This window comes from Hakea prostrata, unplaced genomic scaffold (genome assembly GCF_041222555.1).
Source record: "Hakea prostrata isolate BN-2017 unplaced genomic scaffold, UWA_Hpros_2 contig_15, whole genome shotgun sequence".
NCBI lineage: Eukaryota > Viridiplantae > Streptophyta > Magnoliopsida > Proteales > Proteaceae > Hakea > Hakea prostrata.
In genome coordinates this window covers 632,288-655,482 of record NW_028291134.1, presented here as the reverse complement: position 1 = coordinate 655,482, position 23,195 = coordinate 632,288, and the positions used below count along the sequence as shown (strand labels likewise).

The window sequence follows — 23,195 nt, the reverse complement described above, 5'->3', positions numbered from 1 at the left end:
TTTTAAGATAATTTTTATTTTTCGAACTAAGTCATTTTTAGTGCAAAAAAAATCATTGATTCTTTTTATTTTGACTAAGGCAAGATAATATATTATAAATAATAAAGATTAGTATATAAATAATTAATATCTAACAAATCTACACCCCAACTTTTCATCATGAATATTGACATCTTTCTTTTGCCTCCAAAGTGATATTTCAGGAGAAAAAGAAGAAGGGAAAAAAAATTATTAAGCACAGATAGTTATGTTTGTAACTAAAATATAATTTTCTTTAACTAAGAAAAAAATATCAATACTAAATTATCGTTGATTTACTTGTTAACAAAGTTTTGAATAAGATTTTTTTTTATTGAATAATGATATCAATGTAAGGGATTTTCAATTTCCATCACCATTGTAATGAGAGAGGTTTTCAATTTCCATCATCAAGTAAATGAGAGACTTTTAGAAATCAATATAGAATTATAAAGTATGAATTTATTTATGTTTAAAGCAATACTATCAACTTATTGACTATTTTATGGTATTGTATGAATTTAAATCATCTTATATTTCTATGAATTTTATTTTTAGTTTACTTATGATACTTTTATTTTTTTTTATGAATTTACATTTGATATTTTGGTTTTTTTGCTGCGATGGTCAATGTTACAGAGACTCTGAAGCCCTTGTAGGGTCGCGTCCAATTTTTGGTGAGACATCTTATCGGTTTGGTTTATGTTCAGAGTTGACGATTTTTTCCCTCTTGACGCTTTTCGGTTGCTTAGTTTCAGACTTTCAGTTCTGGTTCTGATCTGCCTTACCCGCGGCTTGGTTTTGTTCGTGGCATTCTCTCATGGTCACACTCCCATTCCTACAAGGAGAGGGAGCAGCTTCTCCGACTTCCTATATTGAATTCGAAAGAACAACTAAAACATAGTACAGTCGCATACACTTTTCAGTTGATAGCTCTTCAGGGGACCGTGAGCGTGTCTTGCAAGCAGACATGGACATGAAACCCTCAATTTCTCCTCGCAGCTTTATTGATCAGTTGGTTGTGAGTATCTCCTCTGTTGCGGAAGGCTTTCAGCGAACCCTGAAATTACATGAACGTTGTCTTCCATGAGTTCTGTTTTGTTTTTGTAACTTTTCTGCTTCTGCTTTGTTTTTGTAACTTCTGACGCTAGTACCATTAATTTAGGTCCCTGGAGACGTGGTTCTAGACCTCTCAAAGATGGCTGATCAAACCATTAAATTGGGCGGAGGACTGCGTCAGGTATGTGCTGTTGTACCGTTATCTTGCTTGTTTACATGTTCGCCTTTTCCTTGCGCGCCTATATGGCAGAGCTTAGGTTTATTGTGATAGAGCTGCCGTTGATCCTGTGAGGCTTTCTATGATTGAACTTTTAGAATACTTTGTGCAAAGGCGGGATTTTTTACTCTTACTGTAGAAATCTGTGTGTTTCTGTTTCCCTTTTGCAAAAGTTAGAAATTGAAGAACTCTAACCTAACCCAAAAGATAATTTTGACAAATAGTAATGTTGAAGTCTATATGAGCCCCATTCTTTAAAAAACCAGTTTGATGTACTGTAACGAGTATACTTGTTCTCCACTGTTATAGAGAATGCATACAGAATCGGTGCAGCCACCATCTAGTAGGAAGATGACTTAGTTGAGTTGAATCTCTTAACTAGTAAATGGGTTAGCAGCAAAATTCCACTGAAATATTTCTTCTAGACTGTTTCTTTTGACGTCCTTCTAGTTTGTTTTGTGTTCAGTAACCTCACATTTGTGTTGGTTGGTTGGAAAGATAAATACTGTAACTCTGTAAGTACCTCTCTTGACCTGCTCAGAGTAGTGTGCAGTATTTAAATTTATTTTTGTACACAAATCTGATCAATAAAAGAATACACTCTTTCTTTATTGTTTCTTGGGTGGGGGGGGGGAGGAGGAGGAGGGGGGGGGGAGGTTAGATGTTTGGAGCCAGGTTCATGTGGAGATGGGTAGACATGAGTAAATCTCTTCATTTCAGGACTTTTAAAATTGCTTTAGATTGTAGGGCATTGGAAATCAAGGGTCTGCTGGAATTGGATGGTTGTTTTGTGATCATGTCGGTAGGATATTGATGGTTTTCTTAGGGATGATTAGCAACAGGGTGTTCAAATATGGTGGAATTTGGAACAATCATTCATGGGTTTCACCATTTATGCTTCACAGTTAGGACACTCTGAAGGGTAAAATTGTCTTAGAGTGAAGAAGAACCTGGAGACTGGCACACTTACTAGGAGGTGTAGATGTTTGTGCAATCCATGCTCATCATTGTCATTTGATGGCCAAGAGCTAATGGCTCCATGGCAGACTCTAGCAATGCAGGATTGTATGAGGTTTGTTTTTAGTATTGGTGGCTACGATCTAATGACTGCTTGTTCCTTTTATTTATGTTTTATTGTTTTTCCTTTTCTTTGATAGCACTATACCCAATGCATGCCCTGCTTTCACTGGGTCTAAGAAGGGATAGACTAGGATTGGGCCAATTCTTTGTCTCATTTTTTGCTCAATGCTGCACTCAACACCTATACTGTGTGGTACACAGTGTCATATCTGGATTTAAACAGCACACTAAATGATAACCCTGTTTTCATGATTTCCTTAAAAAAGAAATCATGTTCTATAGTCATGGCTGCTCGCTCGTTTGTGTTGAAAAAATTGGGACAAAGAATAATCCTGTCATACTAATTTGGCTGTGTAGGCTAATAGAAATATTGGTTGGCGCATGCTTCATCTACTTTCTTTTCTTTCACAAGTTTTCTTTTCTCTTAGGTGATAGGAAGACCGTGATTTGGTTGTAAAAGGTTCACAACTCAAGTGCTTCTTATTTACTGCCATCAACATATATTTATGGTCTGCTGTGGTTTATTTAGATAATCCCTCATCTGAATTCTCAAGAAATCTATGTTGCTGGTTTTATAGTTTTCTATTCTATTTTTTGTTCTGCTGATGCCAAAACTTGCATAGATGAGGATGTGCGTTAAGACCATGAGAGATAAAGTAAGGAATGATTGTGTTAGAACTGAAGGAGGAGAGGCTTTATGAGGGATGCCTGAGGTGGTATGGTCATGTCCTCTGGAGACCTATAATGCACCAGTAGGGAAGAGTGACCATATTAAGTTTTATGGAGCTAAATAGGTAAGTGTAGGCTTAAAATTACTATTGCAGAAGCAGTCAGAAAAGATATGCATATGGTAGGACCCGATGTTGGTATGACTGCACATAAAGTGTTTGGAGGACAAGGACCTTTGTAGCCAACTCCTTGTGGAGGGATGTTTTAGGAATGCTGCTTGCTGTTTACTTCTGTTAATGCTATTACTTGTGGTACTTGCTGTTTACTTCTGTTAACATTATTACCTTTATAGGATCCATGTAACCAACCCCACTAAGTTGGAATAAGGTTATGGTTATTGTTGTTGATGTCAAGAATTTTTTTTGGCTTTCGTTTTCATCATATGTGAGAGAAAATTGGTTGCTTTTGTATCATACCTGCTTTCATAATTCATACTCCCTTTCTTTTGTCTCTGAATTGATATATAGCATATTTGACATTTGTCATGGGTACAACAATGTACAGGATGGTGATGCTATTTCTGTTATTAAAGGCTGGGAAGCTGAAGTTCTCAAAGCCAAACAAATACTGGGTTGAAAGCTCCCAGAAGAGAGTGAGTGTACTCCTTACTATTTTATAAGGAAGATCTTTTTTTTCTTCTTCTTCTTCTTTTTTTTTTTTGGTCAAGGTACTCTTTATCAGTGCAAGTATGACAATTTCATACTCAGTGTTGCACCAATTGTCATGAGATGACTGCTTTACCTTACTCATATTATGAAACATTAAAAAATGTAACTGGGGATAGATTTGGTAATGCAGGAGACATAGGGATCCTATATCCTACATTATATATTTGGAATTCCTTTCACCGTAATTTGTTAGTTCACTACAGTATATATTTGGAATTCCATTCATGGTAAATTTGAATTTTGTAGAGGGCAAAAGATTTGTCACTGTGCATTTTCTTGCACCATGTTTTTTTTATTTTCATTTATTTTGAAAAAGTAGGCTGATTCCCTTCCCCCTAATTGGTGCGGTATGCAGTTCCTTCCAATGCTGGCAGTGTGGGAAACCATCTGCCTTTTTTGTGCTGTAGGAAGCTTGAAATTTACCATTTATCTATTCATTTTTCTATCTTTAGCAATAGAAGTTTCTTAATTTTAGAATTGTTTAGTAAGATTTGGAAGTTTAATTGTGGTTGGCTTCTCTGTTTTTAGTTGGTGTTTGAGTCTTAGGATCATAGAAGTAGTTCTTCAACAAATGTTAGCCGTGCAACTGCTTTGATGGTTGCTATAGGATGGAAATGTGGTTCTCTGTCTCTTTGATGTATTATATTGAAATAATTTATTTTCTCTGAGCTGAAAAAGAGAGAGTTGATTTTTTTGTTTACCTCTTATTTTCTTCATTTACAAGAACTACTTCTCTAGTTATTATTGTCAGTGGTTCATCATGTGGAAAGGCCTCAGTTTAGTTAGAGATAAGATGTAGAAGAGCTTTACTTGTAGATAATTACTGGTTATCCTGTTCTCTGCATTCCTTTTTGTGTATTTTCTTGCATCAGTTAGGCCTGAAGAGACAGAATCCCCCCCCCCCCCCGGTCAACCCCCCACACCCTTTCCTTCTCCCTCATTAGTGAATTCAACTCTAATTTCCAGTTGTGTGTTCCATTAATTGGTCACAACCTTTGGGTTTGATTCAGTTCTTGCATTTGTTTTATAGTGGTGGAAACATTTGCTGATGGTTGGTAAAAATACAGGGTCAGGAAGAAGAAGAAAAAGGGTAGGTTGAAAAAATGGGCCTCCTTGCAGTGTTTCTATGTATTCCCTTTGCTACTTGCACTTGTAGCTTTGTTGCAAGGCTTGGTGCCTTCTGTTGTTTACCTTTTGGCTTGGCTGGGCTCTGCCTTTAGTTAGCTACTTCGCTTGTATCCTTTCCTTCCCCCCACTTTCCTTTGGTTAATGAATTTTTAACTTGTCCAAAAAAAAAGGGTAGGATTAGCATCATCTAGTGGATCCTTTTTTGGAATTCTTAATATTTCATGCAAGAATAAGAATTATTAATAGTCACAGAGGAAGAGCATGGACTCAATCTCTTTTTCTGTGTAACTTAATGCTATATTTGGAGTTTGAGGTCAAGGTATTGAAACAGCCTCCCAGCAAAAATTGTTGGGATAAGGCTGCATAGGAACCTCCCCCCCCCCCCCCCCCCAAAAAAAAAAAAAAAAAAAAAAAGACTCTGCTTGTATGGAAGCCTTTGGCACCAGCTTCACCCTTTTTTCCTTATTGTAATAGTCACTTAGTGATACTCTTGTCTTCCCAAGAGCACTACCCTCTGTGTAGTCTTATGTCTGGGGAGGTGGGTGTTGTAGAGAGGTACACCACTTCGATGCACCTCCAGTCGAGATAAGGGGTTACTTCATCAAGTCATTTCTGTTAGGAGCTTGCATGTAATGCTAATTCAGTTAGGTTTTTCTATCCATATATGGTTACACAGATTGTTTTATAAGCATAATTGGTATGATCACTAAATTTTTATTTTTATTTATTTTTTTATTTCTGTAATTTTTATTTCTTTTAATACTTTAAATCATGATCCATCTGTTTGGGTATATTATATATTAACAGTACAGTTTTAGATATTATATCTTTATTATCTGGGGTGGGTTTTGGGGCAGGGGTATACCCATTGACAAATGATCTGGTATTATTCTCAAGTGATGTCTTGTAATTCTCATTGCTTCTATTTGTTTCTCTAATCCTTGTGATGCTCTATTTTGTCTTGTGCAGTATGTACCGTCTGTGGAGGATACAGTTCTTGGTATTGTTGTTGATTCTAAGGCAGAGGTTAGCATCTTTATATGCACTTAAATGTAACCTTGGTGTTGTTATGTTCTGGCTGTTAGTAGGAATAGATTGAAGTACCGGTATTGTGTATTATATGAATTCGGGTGATTTAAAGAGACATATTGTATGTGGTCAGTGGACCATAGATGTAGCTTGAGGTCAAGGTATTGAACCAGCCTCCTAGCAGAAATTGCTGGGGTTGGGAAAACTGAAAGCACCCCCCCCCCACACCCCGACTCTGCTGGTGCAGAAGCCTTTGACAATGGGGTCATCCTATTGTATTGCTTCATATCATATTGGAGATACCTATCAAACAGTGCAAAAACTCATGGAAATGATTAAAGAATACACATGGAAATTCACTTTTGGAGCAAAAAACAACAGAAATAAGTGTCGTATGACATGTATAATGCATCAGCACTAAAAGGAAGAACATTTTATAATGAAAAAAAGAGACATTCAATGATTTGAGTACAAATCCTAGCAAATGATCATGTCTGATGCATCAATGAACTTTTTTCTTATATCTTAGGCTCTCTTTGGTACAGTTTAAATTTTGTGATTATTTAACCTTTAAGAGCATAAGTAGATGTATTTGTTATGATTAATGATCCCTGTTTCTGATTAAAATAGATCGATTTAAACATAAACTCATAAGTAGATCAAGGGCTGTTCATGATTTATCATCATAAACTGTTAATTTTGTTTATTATAGGGATATCATTTGAAAATGAACGTTGATTTAGAATTACTACTGATGTAGTGGTAAAATGTGTAAAACTACACAAAGTTTGACCAAAACCTTGTTTTTCTCCCTCTTCAACCTCCGTATTGCTCCCATCTTCACTTGAACAATATTGTAGGAATATCAAAACTTGCCTAAACCAATAAAAGCAGGCCAAGTAGCATGTATTTGGCATGATTAATGATCCCTGTTTCTGATTAAAATAGATCGATTTAAACATAAACTCATAAGTAGATCAAGGACTGTTCATGATTTATCACCATAAGCTGTTAATTTTGTTTATATGGGTACCATTAATGATTTTGTGCAGAATTACTACTTAAGCTGGGGTAAAATGGTAAAACTACAAAAAGTTTGACCAAAACCTTGTTTTTCTCCCTCTTCAACCTCCATATTGCTCCCATCTTCAGTTGAACAATATTGTAGGAATATCAAAACTTGCTTAAACCAATAAATTTTAGCCCAAGAGAGCCATAATGTATTGCCGATTTATATGTTAAAATAGGATTGGATACCATGGCTTAACACAAAAATCAAGTTTTTTCTGGAGGCTGTCCTTCTATTGAATATTCTTCGATGTTAGATCTTTAATAGTCACATTGCCTTTTAATGGCATTGGTAAGGGTTTCAATTACCAAAATCTTATACTGAAATCAGAAACAACCATATAAAACTGTAGCGTACCAAATCGTTTCAGAAAATTAGTGCTATTAGCTCTTTTTTGTCCTTTGTTTTTTGGTAGAATGATAATTTGTTATTAGTTACTAGTTGAGACTCGAGGTACTGTGCATTTTTGCTCCAGGAGTTTAGAGAAAAGGAGAAAGTTAACCTTCCAATAACTTAACTTTTTCTAGTTCTTAGACTACTTTTGATTGTCACTGCCTCACTGGTGACAAAATGTATATATTCAGATACCAATTGCTTCTTTAGTAATTCCTTTTGTGCTACCCTAAGAAAGAAATTGAACCATGCCACTTGGAGACGTTTTGGGCCTCCAAAAACTGACTGAAATATAGATGAAAAAATAACCTATGCAGTTGCTCAAAATCCTTGAATTTGAGATGCTCCCGCATCAAAGGCCTAATGCATCTAACTGGTGGAGATAACCTGTCTTCTGGGAATCAAGGTGACTATGCAATCTTGTAGTGTGTGGTTCTTGATAGTAGTCTCAGGTTAAATGTGTTATAACTACCTTGGGTTTCTAGATTCATTAATCACATTATCTTCTTTCTTTGATAACCGCAGATTCCTTGGAAAATGGCATTAATGTGATAATTAATTAACAGATAGTCAGCAACACAATGTGATGTTGACTTCTAATCTGTGGAAATATTCTGTTTAAATAGAAAAGAGACTAAACAAGAAGGCAGGAGAAATTTTGGTTCTCTCTTTTTTGTTTGTTTATTTAAATAATTATTATTTTGCTGTGATTTCTGAACCTCCAAAAAAGAAAAAAGAAAAAGAAGGGCACTTAAAAGGTGTATAAGTCCATGTTGTGGCGGTTATTTGAGTTGAGAATTTTGACTTATCTACCCTCTAAATCAGTTTATGCATCTTGTTTGGTTCTGTTTTTATTACTTTGACTCTGTTTGCCTGCAACTAATTACTATCTTAAAGGAAAAGAAAAAGCTGAACTCCTCTTTTCTTCCCCTTTTATAATGTCCCTTTTTTATTGTTTTGCCTGAAAGCAACTGGCATTCCTTTCTTTAAATGCATTTTGATTAAATGCATGATCTGTATTTGTTTCATGGACAGAACTTTCTGGTGGACATCAAGGGACCTGCATTGGCATTTCTTCCTGTGCTTGCTTTTGAAGGAGGAACTAGGAGAAATATACCCAAGTTTGAGGTATGGTTTTGCATGATCTTGAATCTTTTAATTCATCAATCAGGGAGTCTAGTCTAGTGTATTATATTATATTAGGCTGGCTTGGTCCCATTAATCTCCTTAATGGTAAGAAAATATTCTATTACCATTAATGTCTTCCATTGGGTGATTGGTGGGATTGGATTTGTAAAGCTTTTGGAAGCTAAACAGCTTATTTATTTTTTGGTAGAGAAAACTAACTAGGTTTATAGTATGCTGTAGAAGTTGAATGATCTGCAACTAGGATTTTATTAAATAAAATAGAGGAACAACGAGTGGGAAGAAAGAAAGCAAATGGAATCTCGTTGTCTAGTTGAACCTGCTTAGTACTTCTGGAACTCACAGCGGCATGGGATCATTAATTTCCTGATTCTGTTGACAGAACCCAAAGCCGCTGCAATGCGATGTAAGCTTTCCACCAAAAAAGTTTGACAAATTTAGGAGCATACAAGGCTTTACAGACCCAGTGACTGTCCACTGTTAAGCTGTTTCATTTGAAGATGGGACTCTAATCTTGTTGTCCGCTCTTCATATTAACTGAGAAAATTGCTAAACAGAATGGGACTAATTGAAATCTGTGGTCACCCACCTGAAAATAAATTGTAAAAAGCTAAGATCAAGGATGACATAGCCTCTGTTAACCCACAAAACAGAATAACAGACTAGAATAGAAATTTGTGACTTGAGGTCTGGAAAAAACCAGTCACCAAAATTTCAATCAGGCTTGGTTCGAGTGGAGCTCAGAACTGCTGCCAGTTCCATTTGGTTCCAACAATTGGATTGGAAGATATGGCACAACTCACCAATTAGTTGTGGAAAATAGAAACTATGTGCTGTATGGCAGACCAGCCTACCAGTTGGCTCCAAACTTGGATTCATTGAAAGCCTTATGGAGGTGAGAGTCGTAAAACTATGCTGTAAATTAGAGATTAAAGTGATTCTTGGATGCACAGTTATGGAGGTGGACTGGAAGTAGAATGTTTATCTGTAATGAGGAACAGGGTGATAAATGAATAAAATATTGGATTGTATGAGAGGGAATGTGAGTTGGGTGGAATGATGGATTGAATGAGAGGGAATGTGAGATGGGTGGAATGATGGATTGAATGGAAGGGATTGTGAGATGGGTAGAATGATAGATTGGATGAGAGGGAATGTTAAATGGGTGGAATGATGGAATGACTGAAAGGGAATGTGAGATCGATGGAAGACCAATTTACCCAACATGGCTTGTGGGATGGAGTTATGAGAAAGGGGTATGATCTTCCAAATGTTGCAGCTACACGTCTGGTATAAATGGTAGGTCCTACAGCAATTCTTAACCGCAGATGCTGAGTAGTTGATCAAAATACTTAGCTGATTCTTTTCAACAAACAGCAGCAAGGGGCATAACTGTGGACCTTGAACAAGAGAAAAGGAGGCAATGACAAGTGAATTTTGGCAACACGGGCATAAGACAGCTTACTTTTCTGGGGCAGTGGATTGAGTATTTAGTGCTCTGATTAAATGCTGCATAGTTGCCTGCTCTTGGTCTTCCTGAGCTTCATAACAAATAAAAATGAATAGAAATGAAAAAAGGCACTTGACTCTTATATCTGGAGGAAATTTTGAAAGACTCATTAGTAAGTTTGTTTGGTGTTAACAGTGAACATGTTGCCTACTTGTAGGCTAATTTGAGTGTGCTAGCCATAACACCATAATTGCCAAGGTGTTGTCTTGGAAAGTGCCCTGGAATGCCTAAGGCTACAGCTCACCTTGTGTGTGACAGTGGTAAAGGGATGCAAAGTGGGAATAAAACAAAGAGGAGAAGAAGAAGAAAGAAGAAGGGGGGGGGGGGGGAGAGATGGGGTTTTGGGAGAAGAAAATATAGCTATGGTTCTGTGATCAGGCATGTGGATGTGGAGTTACCATAATTTTTGTCCAAATAAGATGGTTGTGTTGGGTGCCTTGGTCTGACCTAAGTGCCTGACCACCAACTTGGATTGCCTTGCCACCGTGACTACCATGATTATTACTCCATAGGTATTTTTGTTTCTACTGGTTACAACTTGAAAACTAGAGAATGTTCTAGGCCTACTTTTCTATAAAGAAACATTCAGACATGATCACTAGGACCTCTGGACATTGTTTTGAGTATCAAGGGTTTTAATCTGGATGCATGTGCATTTCATTTTAAATTGCTCACTCATTAGCAACAGGATGTATTCATAGATATTTCTTGTTTATTCCCTAGCTTTGCCAAGATTGGCCAAACTCAACTAGTTGACTCTTGATTAGATTAGGACTGACAAACTGATTAGATCCTGGATGAAGAGTATTTAATGTCCTTGCAGTTGAGGGTATCTTTGTTGGAAATGTTCTTTTGATTGTCACTCGTGTCTTGTGAACCTTGATTCTTACGCATTTCATCTGTTCCCTGGAGTTCACAAATTTCTATATTCCAACTCAAAGGTGTAATAGACCACTCAGTGTCTCAATCTGCTAACCAAGTTTCTATTCACTTTGTTTTGCAGATAGGTTCATTGCTTTATGTACGTGTGGTCAATGCTACTGCTGGCATGAATCCTGAGCTTTCATGCACTGATGGTACTGTATTTTTGTTTAGCTTTTAGTCTTTATGTGTGCATTACTGTATGTTACAAAAAACGTTAGTTAGGATACAGGCCTGATAAGTTATGCTCATAAATCTAATTATCTCTCGACTTTTGTGTGCAATAGCTAGTGGTAAAGCAGCAGAATTTGGCCTCCTGAAGGATGGGTACATGTTTGAAACATCAACTGGCCTTTCACGAATGTAATTTCTCATTAAAATTACAAAATTTTTCCTCTCAACATGTACAGTTAAGATTTTTTATTGGAATTAAGCTGGGTGGTTTCTCTATGAAAAATTTATATGACACTATTTCTTTTGGACATAATCAGGCTTCTCAGCTCTCCAACATGTCCTGTTCTTGAGGCTCTTGGCAAGAAGCTAGCATTTGAGATAGCTGTTGGGTTAAATGGCCGTGTTTGGGTAAGGTTCTTTTTTTGTGTTTAATCAGATTGAATTAAATTGGTACAGCTTCGCAATTTGATGATGTCATACTCTTGATTCACATCCATAAGACTTTGTTTCCACTCCACAACACCTTAGCCCGATACTAAGGAATTACCAAGGTAGAGAGGACGTCTCATCTCAGAATCTCAGAAATAAAAAAGAGAGATATCACTGAGATCTTGATGAATTCTTGATCTCTTTATGAGGCAATTCCCCTTATTTTTTTCATGTGAAATGGTTGACGCCCCAAGCCACCACATGAATTTGAAAGTTATCCTGTTTCTAACCCTGTGATTGCTAATTAATAATGTAATATGCTTGGTCATATCTTTTTTTTTTTGGGATGAATTGCTTAGTCATATCTTTGTTTTGGAATTCAGGTGAATGCTGACTCTGATTCCACTGTAATCCTAGTTGCAAATGCAATCATGAATTCAGAGTCTCTCAGTGGCACGAAACAAAAAATCATGGTGGAAAAACTACTACAGAAATTCCAGTAGTGCCAGGTCTACAGCAAGTTTTTCCCCCCTCTTGGTTCCTCTCACAACTCCTGTCCCAGACTTCTATGGAGTTGATCACTGGTGTCCTCGTGGCATCTGGGTTTGTACACTCGTTTGACCTCACAGTTCATGCAATTTTGCATTTTGGTGTTGCTCAAGTTAATCTTTCCCATTATTTATATTTGTATCTTTTACTTTTATGCTACACATGGTTGTCTAGTTTACAGCCGAAGTCAATCTTAGGGTCACAGATTCTGGTGTTCTTCACTGTAATTTAATTTCTTCAATGTAGTAAAATTATAGTAATAATTTAATTTGATTTGGTGGCATCTGATCTATGACTGGTGATTTGGTTCTTACTGATGTTTCAATTCTGGATCCCTAATACCTTCCAGTCTCTTCTAACACTGTTAACTTCAGCAATAACATAGGGTGATTTAGGTTTCAGAGAGTATATTCTATGGTTCGGCTTGTTTGTGGTTCTAAACTCGACCATTCTTTTGAGGTCCAGGAAACGATTTGCACAAACACTCTTTTGAGGAACGAGCCCTGGACTTTGGACTACGTGGCTATTTTCCTTTCTCACCCCAAACAAATTCAATTACAAATTTGTATAATTGCTAGACTCAACAAATCTTTTTCATTGTTGACACAACCCTCTGGTTAAAAGAACAAGTTACAGGTATGAAATGGTCTGTGTACTCCCCCCTTAGTTTGATGGTATCTAGGGACAAAGGATCGAACCCATGACCTCTCCATTGAGAAGTATGGATCTCAACCACTCTACCAATCCTGCATTGGCGTATACTGAATTGACAGCTTTCTAATTTTGTTATTACACTTCCATCCATGAGTTCATGACTCATTGGTTGATGGCCTTGTCTCAGAGAATCTAAAGTCTCTCCATTGACCACCAAACCCATTTGAGTATTCATCAACTTTGGTCACATGGAGTATTAAAAGATGATGAAGAAGAAGAAGGTGAAAAGTGATGAGGGACTTTCTAGTTGCAAAAATCTGAAAAGGCTACCTTTGGTGGGGATATCTCTAGAATCTAAGGGAAAGGAAGGAAGGCCCAGGGACAAGGTTTAAAGTATCGGTATTGAGTATAGTATCGGTTAGGTGATTTTAAGAGACGTATCGTCCCGTATCGAGTATTGTATCGTTCTAACTAATGTATTTTAGTTCAATTAAGTAGAGAGACGTGTCGAGATGTATTGTATCGGTTGTGTCAAATATAGATACGTATTGGCTAGTATTGTATGGTATCGTGAGATACTTTAAACCTTGCCCAAGAATGCCTTCCTGACTTTTCAGATCATCCTCCTAAACGGTTTTACAGCTTTTTAGTACTACTTCCTCTCCCTTTCATCATTAGAGATTTAAGAGATTATTATTTGCAGCAACAGAAGGCTGCAGTGGTCGCTTGGGATTGCGCTAGGTATATAAAAACAATTCGACCAACCAAACGGTTGGACCTGGTTGACAGTTATTTTACATTTATCAGAGGTGAATTTGCAAATTGATTCCATCGTTCTATTCTGACTCCATAAATTTGAAAATTAATTCCATTTCTACAGTATGGATTCATCAAGTTTCGAACAAAGGAAAAAAAAAAATGCCAATGGAAGGATAGTGCAGTGGTTGAGAACTCACCTCCCAGATGGGATAGGGGTCAACTCTCCGCCGGCAAATGTAATTACCCCAACCCCGGTTTCCCATATAACAAAGCGACAAAAAAAAAAAAAAAGAAAAAGAAAATTGTCCAATGGCAATGAAGTATTTATTCAAGTTGTATGTTTACAAAATTGTATCATTAAAATCTTGAAAATTCCCTAGAAGTGCGGAATTCAAGGTTTTGTGTCTAGTAGGTGGAGTTACCCTAAACAAACACAGAAAACATTTATTGACGAATTCTATTAATTAATACAATAACTGTAATATCACCAGTAATACTATAGGAGGCAAAGCAAGTGACAAATCACCCTTCACAATAAGAAGAGAATAGATTAATTCTACCCCCAACATACTACGAGGGTTTGGCTCTGCTCTTGTTACTGTTCAGAACTCAAAGGTGATGAATGAGTGAATGACGGAGAACACAAAAGACTAGAAAAGAAGGCATGCATGAGTTGAGTGAAGCAGGAAGTGATTCGTTGAGACACCATTAATGGCTAATGGTCGAGAGAATACGATGGGTTTGATGATTACGACCTATGCATGCATGGGCAATCAATCTGATGCGTCCAAAATCTGCTCAGCCCTTAGATCTCCTCGTGATAACCTGCAAAACGAAAACGTCAGATGTGGCCCGACCGTGGGGGTCGGAAGTCCACCTCCGAAGGCTAAGTCAGTTGATGAACTTAATCACAAACGGCTCTGCTAGAATCACAGAGCTAAGGAATGAAGAACTGGGAAAGGTGATCTAGATCGTAAGCCTCTGATAGTTTACGTCTATCAGTGTGTATTTGAATCTGAGTCCCTCACCTCGTATGGCAGTGAGGTTTATATAGAGTGTACCTTCGAATCTCCTTCGTTGGATGCACTTGAGCCTTCTTCGGATAGTCGTTGGATCTTAACAGTTAGATCCGTTGAGCGATAAACTTCTACCAGTTTGGACTAGCAGAGGACTCCTGAGATAACCTTTAGGTTATGCGATGATTATCCCTTCGATAATGATTAGCCGCAGCCGTCAATTTGAGTCTGCCATCATTAGGGTAATTAACCTAATCCATAAGTTGGATTAGGGCGCGCTTGTAGCTGAATAAGTTTTCTTCCTCAGCAAGTCATCTTACGGATTCGGTTCGCTAGGAAGCAAGTCGATTCCTTCTATCTCGACCGGAGTCGAGGATCAAACCAAGTATGAACCCGGTTCGATCATAATTTCTCTATATCACAATCAAATCTATTCATGCAGGGCAGAGTCTATTAGATCTTTAACCTAAACCGTTCACCAACTTAACACCTGTATCTTACTCGCCCAGTTCGAAAAGAGCATTTTGAACCATCCTAAACTGAAGGAGTGAAGACCAAGACACTTCCACATTCATCTTGAAAGAGAAGAATCCAGAGAAAAGAATGATCTATGGACTCAGTTATATTAAATTTAGAGTAAGTTGCACTTATACCCCTATCTTTATGAACAATGACATTTATAGCTTTCGAAATTTATTCTATTACATTTATATCTCTTAGGTTTTAAATTATATAACAACCGTACTCCTAAATAATAGCAGGCAGTTCCCCTCGGGGGAAGGGCGATTTTTTTGAGAATCTCCTATTGTTTTTCTTATTTTTTGAAATTTTTCTAAAGAGATCATTTTGGTCTTCATTTCATGTGTGAAATATTACTTGCTCTCACGCATTCATTGGAGGAAACGATGAAGATAATGGACAAAAATGTCATTGTGTTTTGGAGACTTTTTACTTATTTAAATTTTTGTCATAAAAGTATATTGGTTTTTGAATTAATACCGTGTGTGTGATCGATGGACTTACCTATATTATAAATAATAAAAAATAAAAAAATAAAAAACTCTTCAATTTCCCATTGAAGGTGCTAGGATTGGGGCTTAACAACAATGTTTGCTTAAAGCATTACGCCCAGACCATTGTTTCTAGTTAGTATTTATAACAATACTAGGTTTTACAGTTAAAGGACTCTCCCATGAGGGCTCCTATATTATTAAACCGTAGCGAAGCTGATGGCCTATGTTAGAACATAAGTTATGTATAATTCAAATATGTCAAAAGAAACCTCTTTTTTAAATATATTGTAGGGCTCAACCCCAAGGCAGGATCTGCTCAACCTACCTTGGTCGTGAACCATCCAATTACTTTGTATTTGCTTTATATTTTGTTAATGATCATTCCTTTGGATAGATCATGTTAGTCCTAGTTCAAGTGAAACTTGCCTCACCTGCCTTGTGGTAAAAATTAGCAATTTAAAATTTTCAGATCACCAAAATAGTGCATAATTTGCTCAAAGAATATACACATAATTGAAATTTGGTAGTTAACAGATAGATCACACTCTTATTCAATTCACCATATCCCCGAATAGAATAAAAGCATTATTTATTTTTTGACAAAAAGCATTGCATCTAACGTGTGTAGGACTACTTTTCTCAAATTGGAAGAATAGTGATATAAGTTTCTCTATAATTCTAAATTCACGTTTCCAAAAGACTCCCATTTAGTGCAAGCGATATCTTTATTAAATTTGTCTTTCCACCAAAAGTCTAGCATTGTGACAAATTAACCTATTCAGTTTAAATGTAGAAATATAACAATTTTGATGATTCATTCCCAACTAGGCATAGATTTACTTTTCATCATAAAAATGTCAAGTTGGAAACTTTTACTACGCCAAAGACACTAACTCTATATATTTAACGGTATTATGCCGAAAATAGGGTTAACGAACCAATGGCGGTTTCACTGACCCGATCCGGGCTACCCCGTATTATCCCTCGTCATTGTATTAGTAGACGTGATGATCGTGCGGATTATTTAGTCCGTCTATATCTTTCATGGTAAAAATACAAGAGTTTATATATAGGGTGGGGGGATATTACTAATATAGGTGCCGCCAGATGGGTGAGAACCCAGGACCTCCCCATGGGAAGTTGGGCTTTTAACCGCTCTACTAATCCACCATTGGCACTAACTCTATCTATTGTTGACATACAAAAATTTCTGAAAAAAATTTCAGTCATTTTTATTTTTTTAAATATAAAATTTATGTTATTGTTAATTTTTTTTTTGGGGGGGGGGGGTAAACTTTAGTGTCTTTTATTCATAACAACACAAACATTGAAATAGGGGGTGTAAATGGACTGGATTCGGATCGGATAGTGATAATACCATGTCTGCATCCTATTATATTCAAATGAATTCTGATAATATCCTATCGATTTTCGGTAAATTCAGTCGGATTCGGATGATAATCGGATAATTATTTTCTTAAGTAAATTCTTCTAAATGGCATGAATATAGATTGAATACAAGTTTTTGATTACCTGTTTACATCTCTACCATTTTATTTATGAGGGCTAGGTTTGAAATTTAAGAATTTAGCAACTTTGGTAGCTATTTTGGTAGAAAATCTAGAAAAAAAGTCACATATTATGGGTAAAATTTAAAAAAAAAATAAGAAAAATAAATTTAAATAAATAACTTAATCGGATAATTTTATCGGACGGATAATAATCGGTAAGAAAGAGATATACCATATCCGCATCCTATTAGTAATTGGACGGATTCGGATACCCCTAAATGGATGAGGATTTCAGTTATTCATTTACACCCCTACATTGAAATACTTATCCACAAGTAAAATTTTAGACGCTTTACCCAAAAAAAAAAAAAAAAAAAATTAGATGTCCTAGAACTAAAGTTATTGCGAAGTTGTTCTAATTTTTATTTCCTACCAGGAAACAAAACCACAATCATGAGGCCCAACCATGTATGGTTATACTTTTATCCATGGTAAAAAAATTCGAGGGAAACTCAAGTTTTGACCGGATGAAAATGGAAAACTTATGTGGAAATTTGGGAAATTTTGAGGAAATCGAGGACTTTTCCGTACAAGTTTCGACAGGTTTTAGAAAGTATTTTGGGGTGGGATTCTGCATTTAAGCTAATTAGAGTATAAATTAAGAACACATTTGCACATGCATTTTACTAAAAAAATCAATGTAGATAAGTCATTCAAAGTACATAACATTAATGTAAAGTTACCGAGAAGTACACAATAAAGTTAACTATACTTAAGCATAACATTCAACATATAACTTCAAACATCTAAGTTCAATTCAAAACATCACATAAACTTTAAACATCAGATACAATGTAACTAGTAATAAAAATAAAATGGGAAGTACAACTCACTAAATCATTGCCAAGAGGAGTGCCTCGGCAGATCCATCCCATAACTTGAGTAGTACTGTGCCTGTGATACGCTCTCCTCTGACCAACAGACATAGACATCCAATGACATGTGATGCCTATGGTTGTCAAGGTAATCGACAACTGCAGCTCTATAGGTTTGGTCGTCAACATGCATAAGGTATCTAATTTGAGGGAATGCACAACAAGGATAGGGAAGTCCTGATTGAGCCTCAAGGGGTAGGGGTTGGGGTTGCATGCCAAAGATTTGCTCCACAAACATCTGGGCCCCCAAATTAGCATCCATATAAGTTGCACCCCTGTGCACATATACCGTCCTCTCTTTAAATGCTGGATAATACATCCTAGTCTATTCCACTAGTCTATGTCCCCCATAATCCTTAGAAAACCCTGTCCTTGACCATAAGATGCAACACTCTCCATACCGCTCTCGTACGAGTGGGGATCAGTTGTTGACAGTATCCAGTATCCGACAGTGGAGCCTCTTGACTCATCTAGACTCATAGATCCCATGGAGCTTGCCAAGCTATTCACATCAGTGGGATTGTAAGACCTGTACAATGAAGTGTCATCCTCATACCCATGTCCATGGTGCTTCCCTTTTCCTTTCCCCTTCCGGCTGTAAGTGGAAATATGACATGCACCGTGGTCGACATCCTGGGTAGCGTGGGTGAACTGATTCTCCCTCGTGAACCTCAATGGCCCTCCTTGTCCTTGACTCTCAACTGGGGTCACTGTTGGCTCTGGTGGTGGTGGTGGTGGTCTATCCCATGGTTCAGTTGAATCCTAATCAGCAGACCCATCATCATCATCATCATTACTCCCACCGTCATCCCCACTACCAAGTCCAACATCATCATCATCATCGTCTTCATCATCTTGTGCCTAGCTAGCGGGTGGCTGAGTAACATCATCATCATCATCTAACCATATATTATTATTGTAATATCCAGCCCTATTCTAACCCTGACCCTAACCCGGATCCACTGTTGTATTCAAGTCCGAAGACCCGAAGCGGTGGTAGAAGAGACCTATGGATCATTCTGATTGATGATCATGATTTGGAGACTGAGCCTATGGACATTGATGATGATACCCTTTGCCTAAATGCATTATCAGTGTTTAAGGAAAGTCTGCGCATCGGAGAAGATTAATCTAGTTGATGTACTTAATGACCTCATGTGCACAATCCGAAGGTATTCCCAGAAACTAGACTTCTTATTAATTGTGGAAGAAAACCTCACTCATATTGACCTTGTATAGCCTTTCAAACCCTACTTGAAGTTGCTGAACTAAACCTGTTTTTCTGCTGAGAAACATTTTGGTCGATCCTTTTGGTCGATGCCATCGACCAAAACCATCGACCAAAGTTTCCCAATCTGCCAAGTTAATGATTCTATGGAATATTCCCATTCTATTTATTATAACCTCGAGCCTTGAACCCTATTGCAATCATTTTCTCACCTGAAATCGTGGGGAGAGCTTCCCAAGGCATCTCCTTGGCTAATGTGAAGGGCCCCTCATCAAAAACTCATTGTTTACTATTGATTCTTGTCTACATCTTCCACACCAAGGTATGAATCACCATTCCACTCTCTATCCTACCATTTTCTATTCTTTTCTATGCCTATCTTGCTAGTGGGACATTGGAAATGGTGCTGCAACCTTGCAACCACCACTCCAAGTGTCTACACATGATTAACCTATGATCTTCTTAGTCATCCATTGATGCTATGCCTCCACCTCATGCCTAGCATATGTATTCCTTAATTTTTCTATTAACATCATGTCATTTTGTACCAAACTGAGTTGTAGGGCATGCTATATTCATGTTTATCACTTCTATATGATTCCAATCGAAATTCTATTAGTTCCCCTAGCTATTACATGCCATTTCCATGACAATGCAATCAATCCCAACTCATGCCATGATGTTTGTCACTTGAACTTGTTAGCTCAATTTGGGGCTTTTTGTTTGGACCATTGGATTGGGTAAATTTCTTGACTTATAGTGTCCTACTACTGTTGTTAAGTATTCCTCCAAGTTTCAGATTGATCCGAACACCGGAAAACCAATTTCGGATGAAAACCCCCAAAATCCATCACTCTGTCCCGAAGGAAATTTTGGTCGATCCTTTTGACCAAAACCATCGACCAAAGTTGTTGCTGACATCAACCTTGGCCAGTTTTGATCCGATTAATATCCAATCTTTCTAATTTCTTCTCTAACTTATTATTGATGTTTGTTTAGGGCCTTAACAATTATTTTGGACTATTTCTTGGTATTCTCAATTCATCATCAATTCAACCCAAGGTAAGGATGGTTATCTCCATAAACATATAGATCACCAACTTATGATTTATGTTCTTGTTTATGAATAGGAGCTCTTGATTTCTTTTAAATCTTTATAAGACTGTTATATATGTGTTAGAATAGTAGTATTGACATCTTTATACTCTTGTCATGTTACATTACTATTCTTGTTAACTTATGTCTATGATGATTCATTTCAATATCATGATTTAACTTTTATGATAAGATGTATTGGATGCATGAAAGATGATGAACTTGAATATGTGATTGTTTACGTACGACTTGGGATTGGGGAGTGTTCTATTGACACTTCTGTCCTTAGGCATCGGAGGGAATAGTATGGGATGTTCTCCGATGGTGCCTATAGACACCTTCCCGGGTTATTGGATGACATACATAGGACTGTCTAGTTGGTTGGCTAGGTTTATCCTTGTCGTGTCAGACCCGAATCGAAAGGGCACTAAGACCGAACAACCCGTGGTAGTGTATGGTTGGATGGGGGCTCTAGGCCGGTAACCAATCCGGCAGGGGACATAAACCATACTACGGATACCCGAAAGGGGCCATTTATTGGTAGGGTTGCAAATGGCTAGACTTGGGCTCATGGGCGCTCAAGACCGGTAACCAATCCGTGAGAGGACGTGAGAGCTTCCCGTTTACTATTTGTGGATGACCAATAGGGTTGATGAGTCCGAAATCCGGGATTTCGCTGACTCTAGTGTGAAGGATACCGGAAAGGATCGTCGGGGGTGAGGAATGGACGTATCTGGATCTGACTTGATCGACTGAGTGGATGACTTGCATTGGGCTAGGCTTTATTGTGACATGCGCCAGTACTTATACCAAACGGTGATGTGAGAGAGCGGTGACCTATTCCCTTACCATGGTTTTTTAGATGACTTTATCGAACTTCCCTAGCAGACCCAAGATATCTTGTATGATTGAGGGGGAGTGACTGACCACCCAAAGAAGTATGGTGCTATGACTTAAAGCATGTCTACCTTAGAGACTAGCATTCATAGAGTTAGAATCATATTGCATCATATGTTCCATATCATATTGCATTATGTATGTTCTGTATGCGTATGATTTCTAATTATGGAATAACTGCCTTGCTGAGTTCTTCGAACTCATTCCTTTTGTATAAATGTTTTTAGATTATCCTACAGGTACCGAAGACTATGATGGCACCCCCTTCAAGACGGACTATGATTCCGCATACTACCCTTCGGGTAGTGGCATCTGTGAAGATTCAAGTGTTGGTGCCGAGGAGGATTACTATCCGGGCCAGGGTTAGCCCCACGGTTGTGAGGGAGCGGCAAAGCTGGGTTTACTTCATCCATACCATTGAGGAGACTATTATTAGAGTAGAGGAAACCCTAGCTTAGTGCCCCATTCCCCTGGTGTATTTTTGGAGTATTTGGGCCTGTAATTAACTTGTTAGATTTATCTTTCAGATACTTGGACATGTAACTAACTTTATCACACTTCTTTTTTGCTGCTCTGAGAGAGTGGTTATCATACCTTCTCTCACCTTTATGATTATGTTCACACTTTAATATTATCTATTTTCTGCACTCTGATTTATTTAATCTTACCTTATTCATGATACTTAGTATTAATTGTTTTTACTTTGATTATCTTTGTTCATGATTATGTCATTGTGTATGTGGGAGGCATGGACCTACGAATCTTGATCCTTGGACTGTGGATCACATTCCCGGGTATTCCAAATGGGGTACCGGCTGGGTGGATGTGATAGATTGGTATCAGAGCCCAAGATCAAGTGGAACCCCGACCACAGAAACGGTGACGGAACATTCCAAGTCACAGATCCAAAAGTGACTCAAGTACTCTTAGATCTGAATAATAGATAACTTGGATTAGAAACCAAAATATTGAAGCATAATTGGATTCATGAATAAGACACAATAATGTAAACAAAGTAACTGATTTTCATTAATCACATAGGAGAATTTTACAAGTTTGAAAAAGAAATACATCCAAGATAGCATAAAAGAAAATTCCTAGTACTATCTATATAGATGATCGACTCCAACGATCTGTCTGACCCCTCCTAGATCTGAACTCCTCCTCCAGTCGTGCAAACCTCTCACCAAGGGTGCACATGTGTAATTCTATCCTCTCCTGTCGAGCCTCGATCCTCTCAAGTATAGAGTAAATAGACGGCTGATGAGAAGCCACATCTGGAGCCTCAGAAGTCGTGTGAGATGGACCTCCGACCTCAGTGAATCGTGGAGTGGGAACCTCCTCATGTCTCGGAGCCTCATCATGACCCTAATCATCATCCTCACCGTGCTCATCATTGTCATCACCATCACCATCATTAGTACTATCATCCCCTGATGCATCATCGATGTCATCCTCATCCTCTGATCTGACGGCATCATGGAGCCCCATTTTCCTGATCAACCATGAGCCGATGTTCTCACCTAAGTCTCGACCCTGAATCATGGGTGTATGCTCCAAGTCCACATTAAAGTGCTCAAAAACACGAGTCAAGAGTCGACCAAAAGCCAAGTTCCTATCCCCAGGAAACTCAATCCGATCAATCATAACATTCTGTATGATGTATGCTAAATCGATCTGCACTCCAGTATACATGCTATAGATAACCAGTGCCTCCATCGCTGACACCTTGCTATGGTGCCCTGCCTTCGGAAGGATGTTTCGCCCGATGGTGCGAGCAATAACCCGAGCTGAAGGACGCATCGAGGTACCACACCGGGGCGTATAGCAGTTAATGTCATCCCATAGAGTCATGCATACCTCGTAGGGAAGAAGAACATCAGTGATGTCTGTACCGGCGGGAATCTCGTACAATCGGGACATCTAAGATGCGAGCCAGTGTCCTGGTAGTGAAACTGATCTCCCTGC

At 37.8% G+C, this 23,195-nt stretch overlaps 1 protein-coding gene across 1 annotated transcript; it reads left to right on the top strand.

Annotated features, from left to right (window-relative positions):
- Positions 1–670: 670 nt before the first annotated feature.
- Positions 671–12,390, top strand: LOC148999332 (uncharacterized). Its single transcript, XM_089141281.1, is given in 11 exon segments — positions 671–695; positions 777–1,039; positions 1,184–1,258; positions 3,608–3,628; positions 3,630–3,695; positions 5,869–5,925; positions 8,426–8,518; positions 11,050–11,122; positions 11,255–11,330; positions 11,459–11,549; positions 11,954–12,390. Coding segments are annotated over 10 exon segments (723 nt in total). The 5' UTR covers positions 671–695; positions 777–988; the 3' UTR covers positions 12,074–12,390.
- Positions 12,391–23,195: the final 10,805 nt, after the last annotated feature.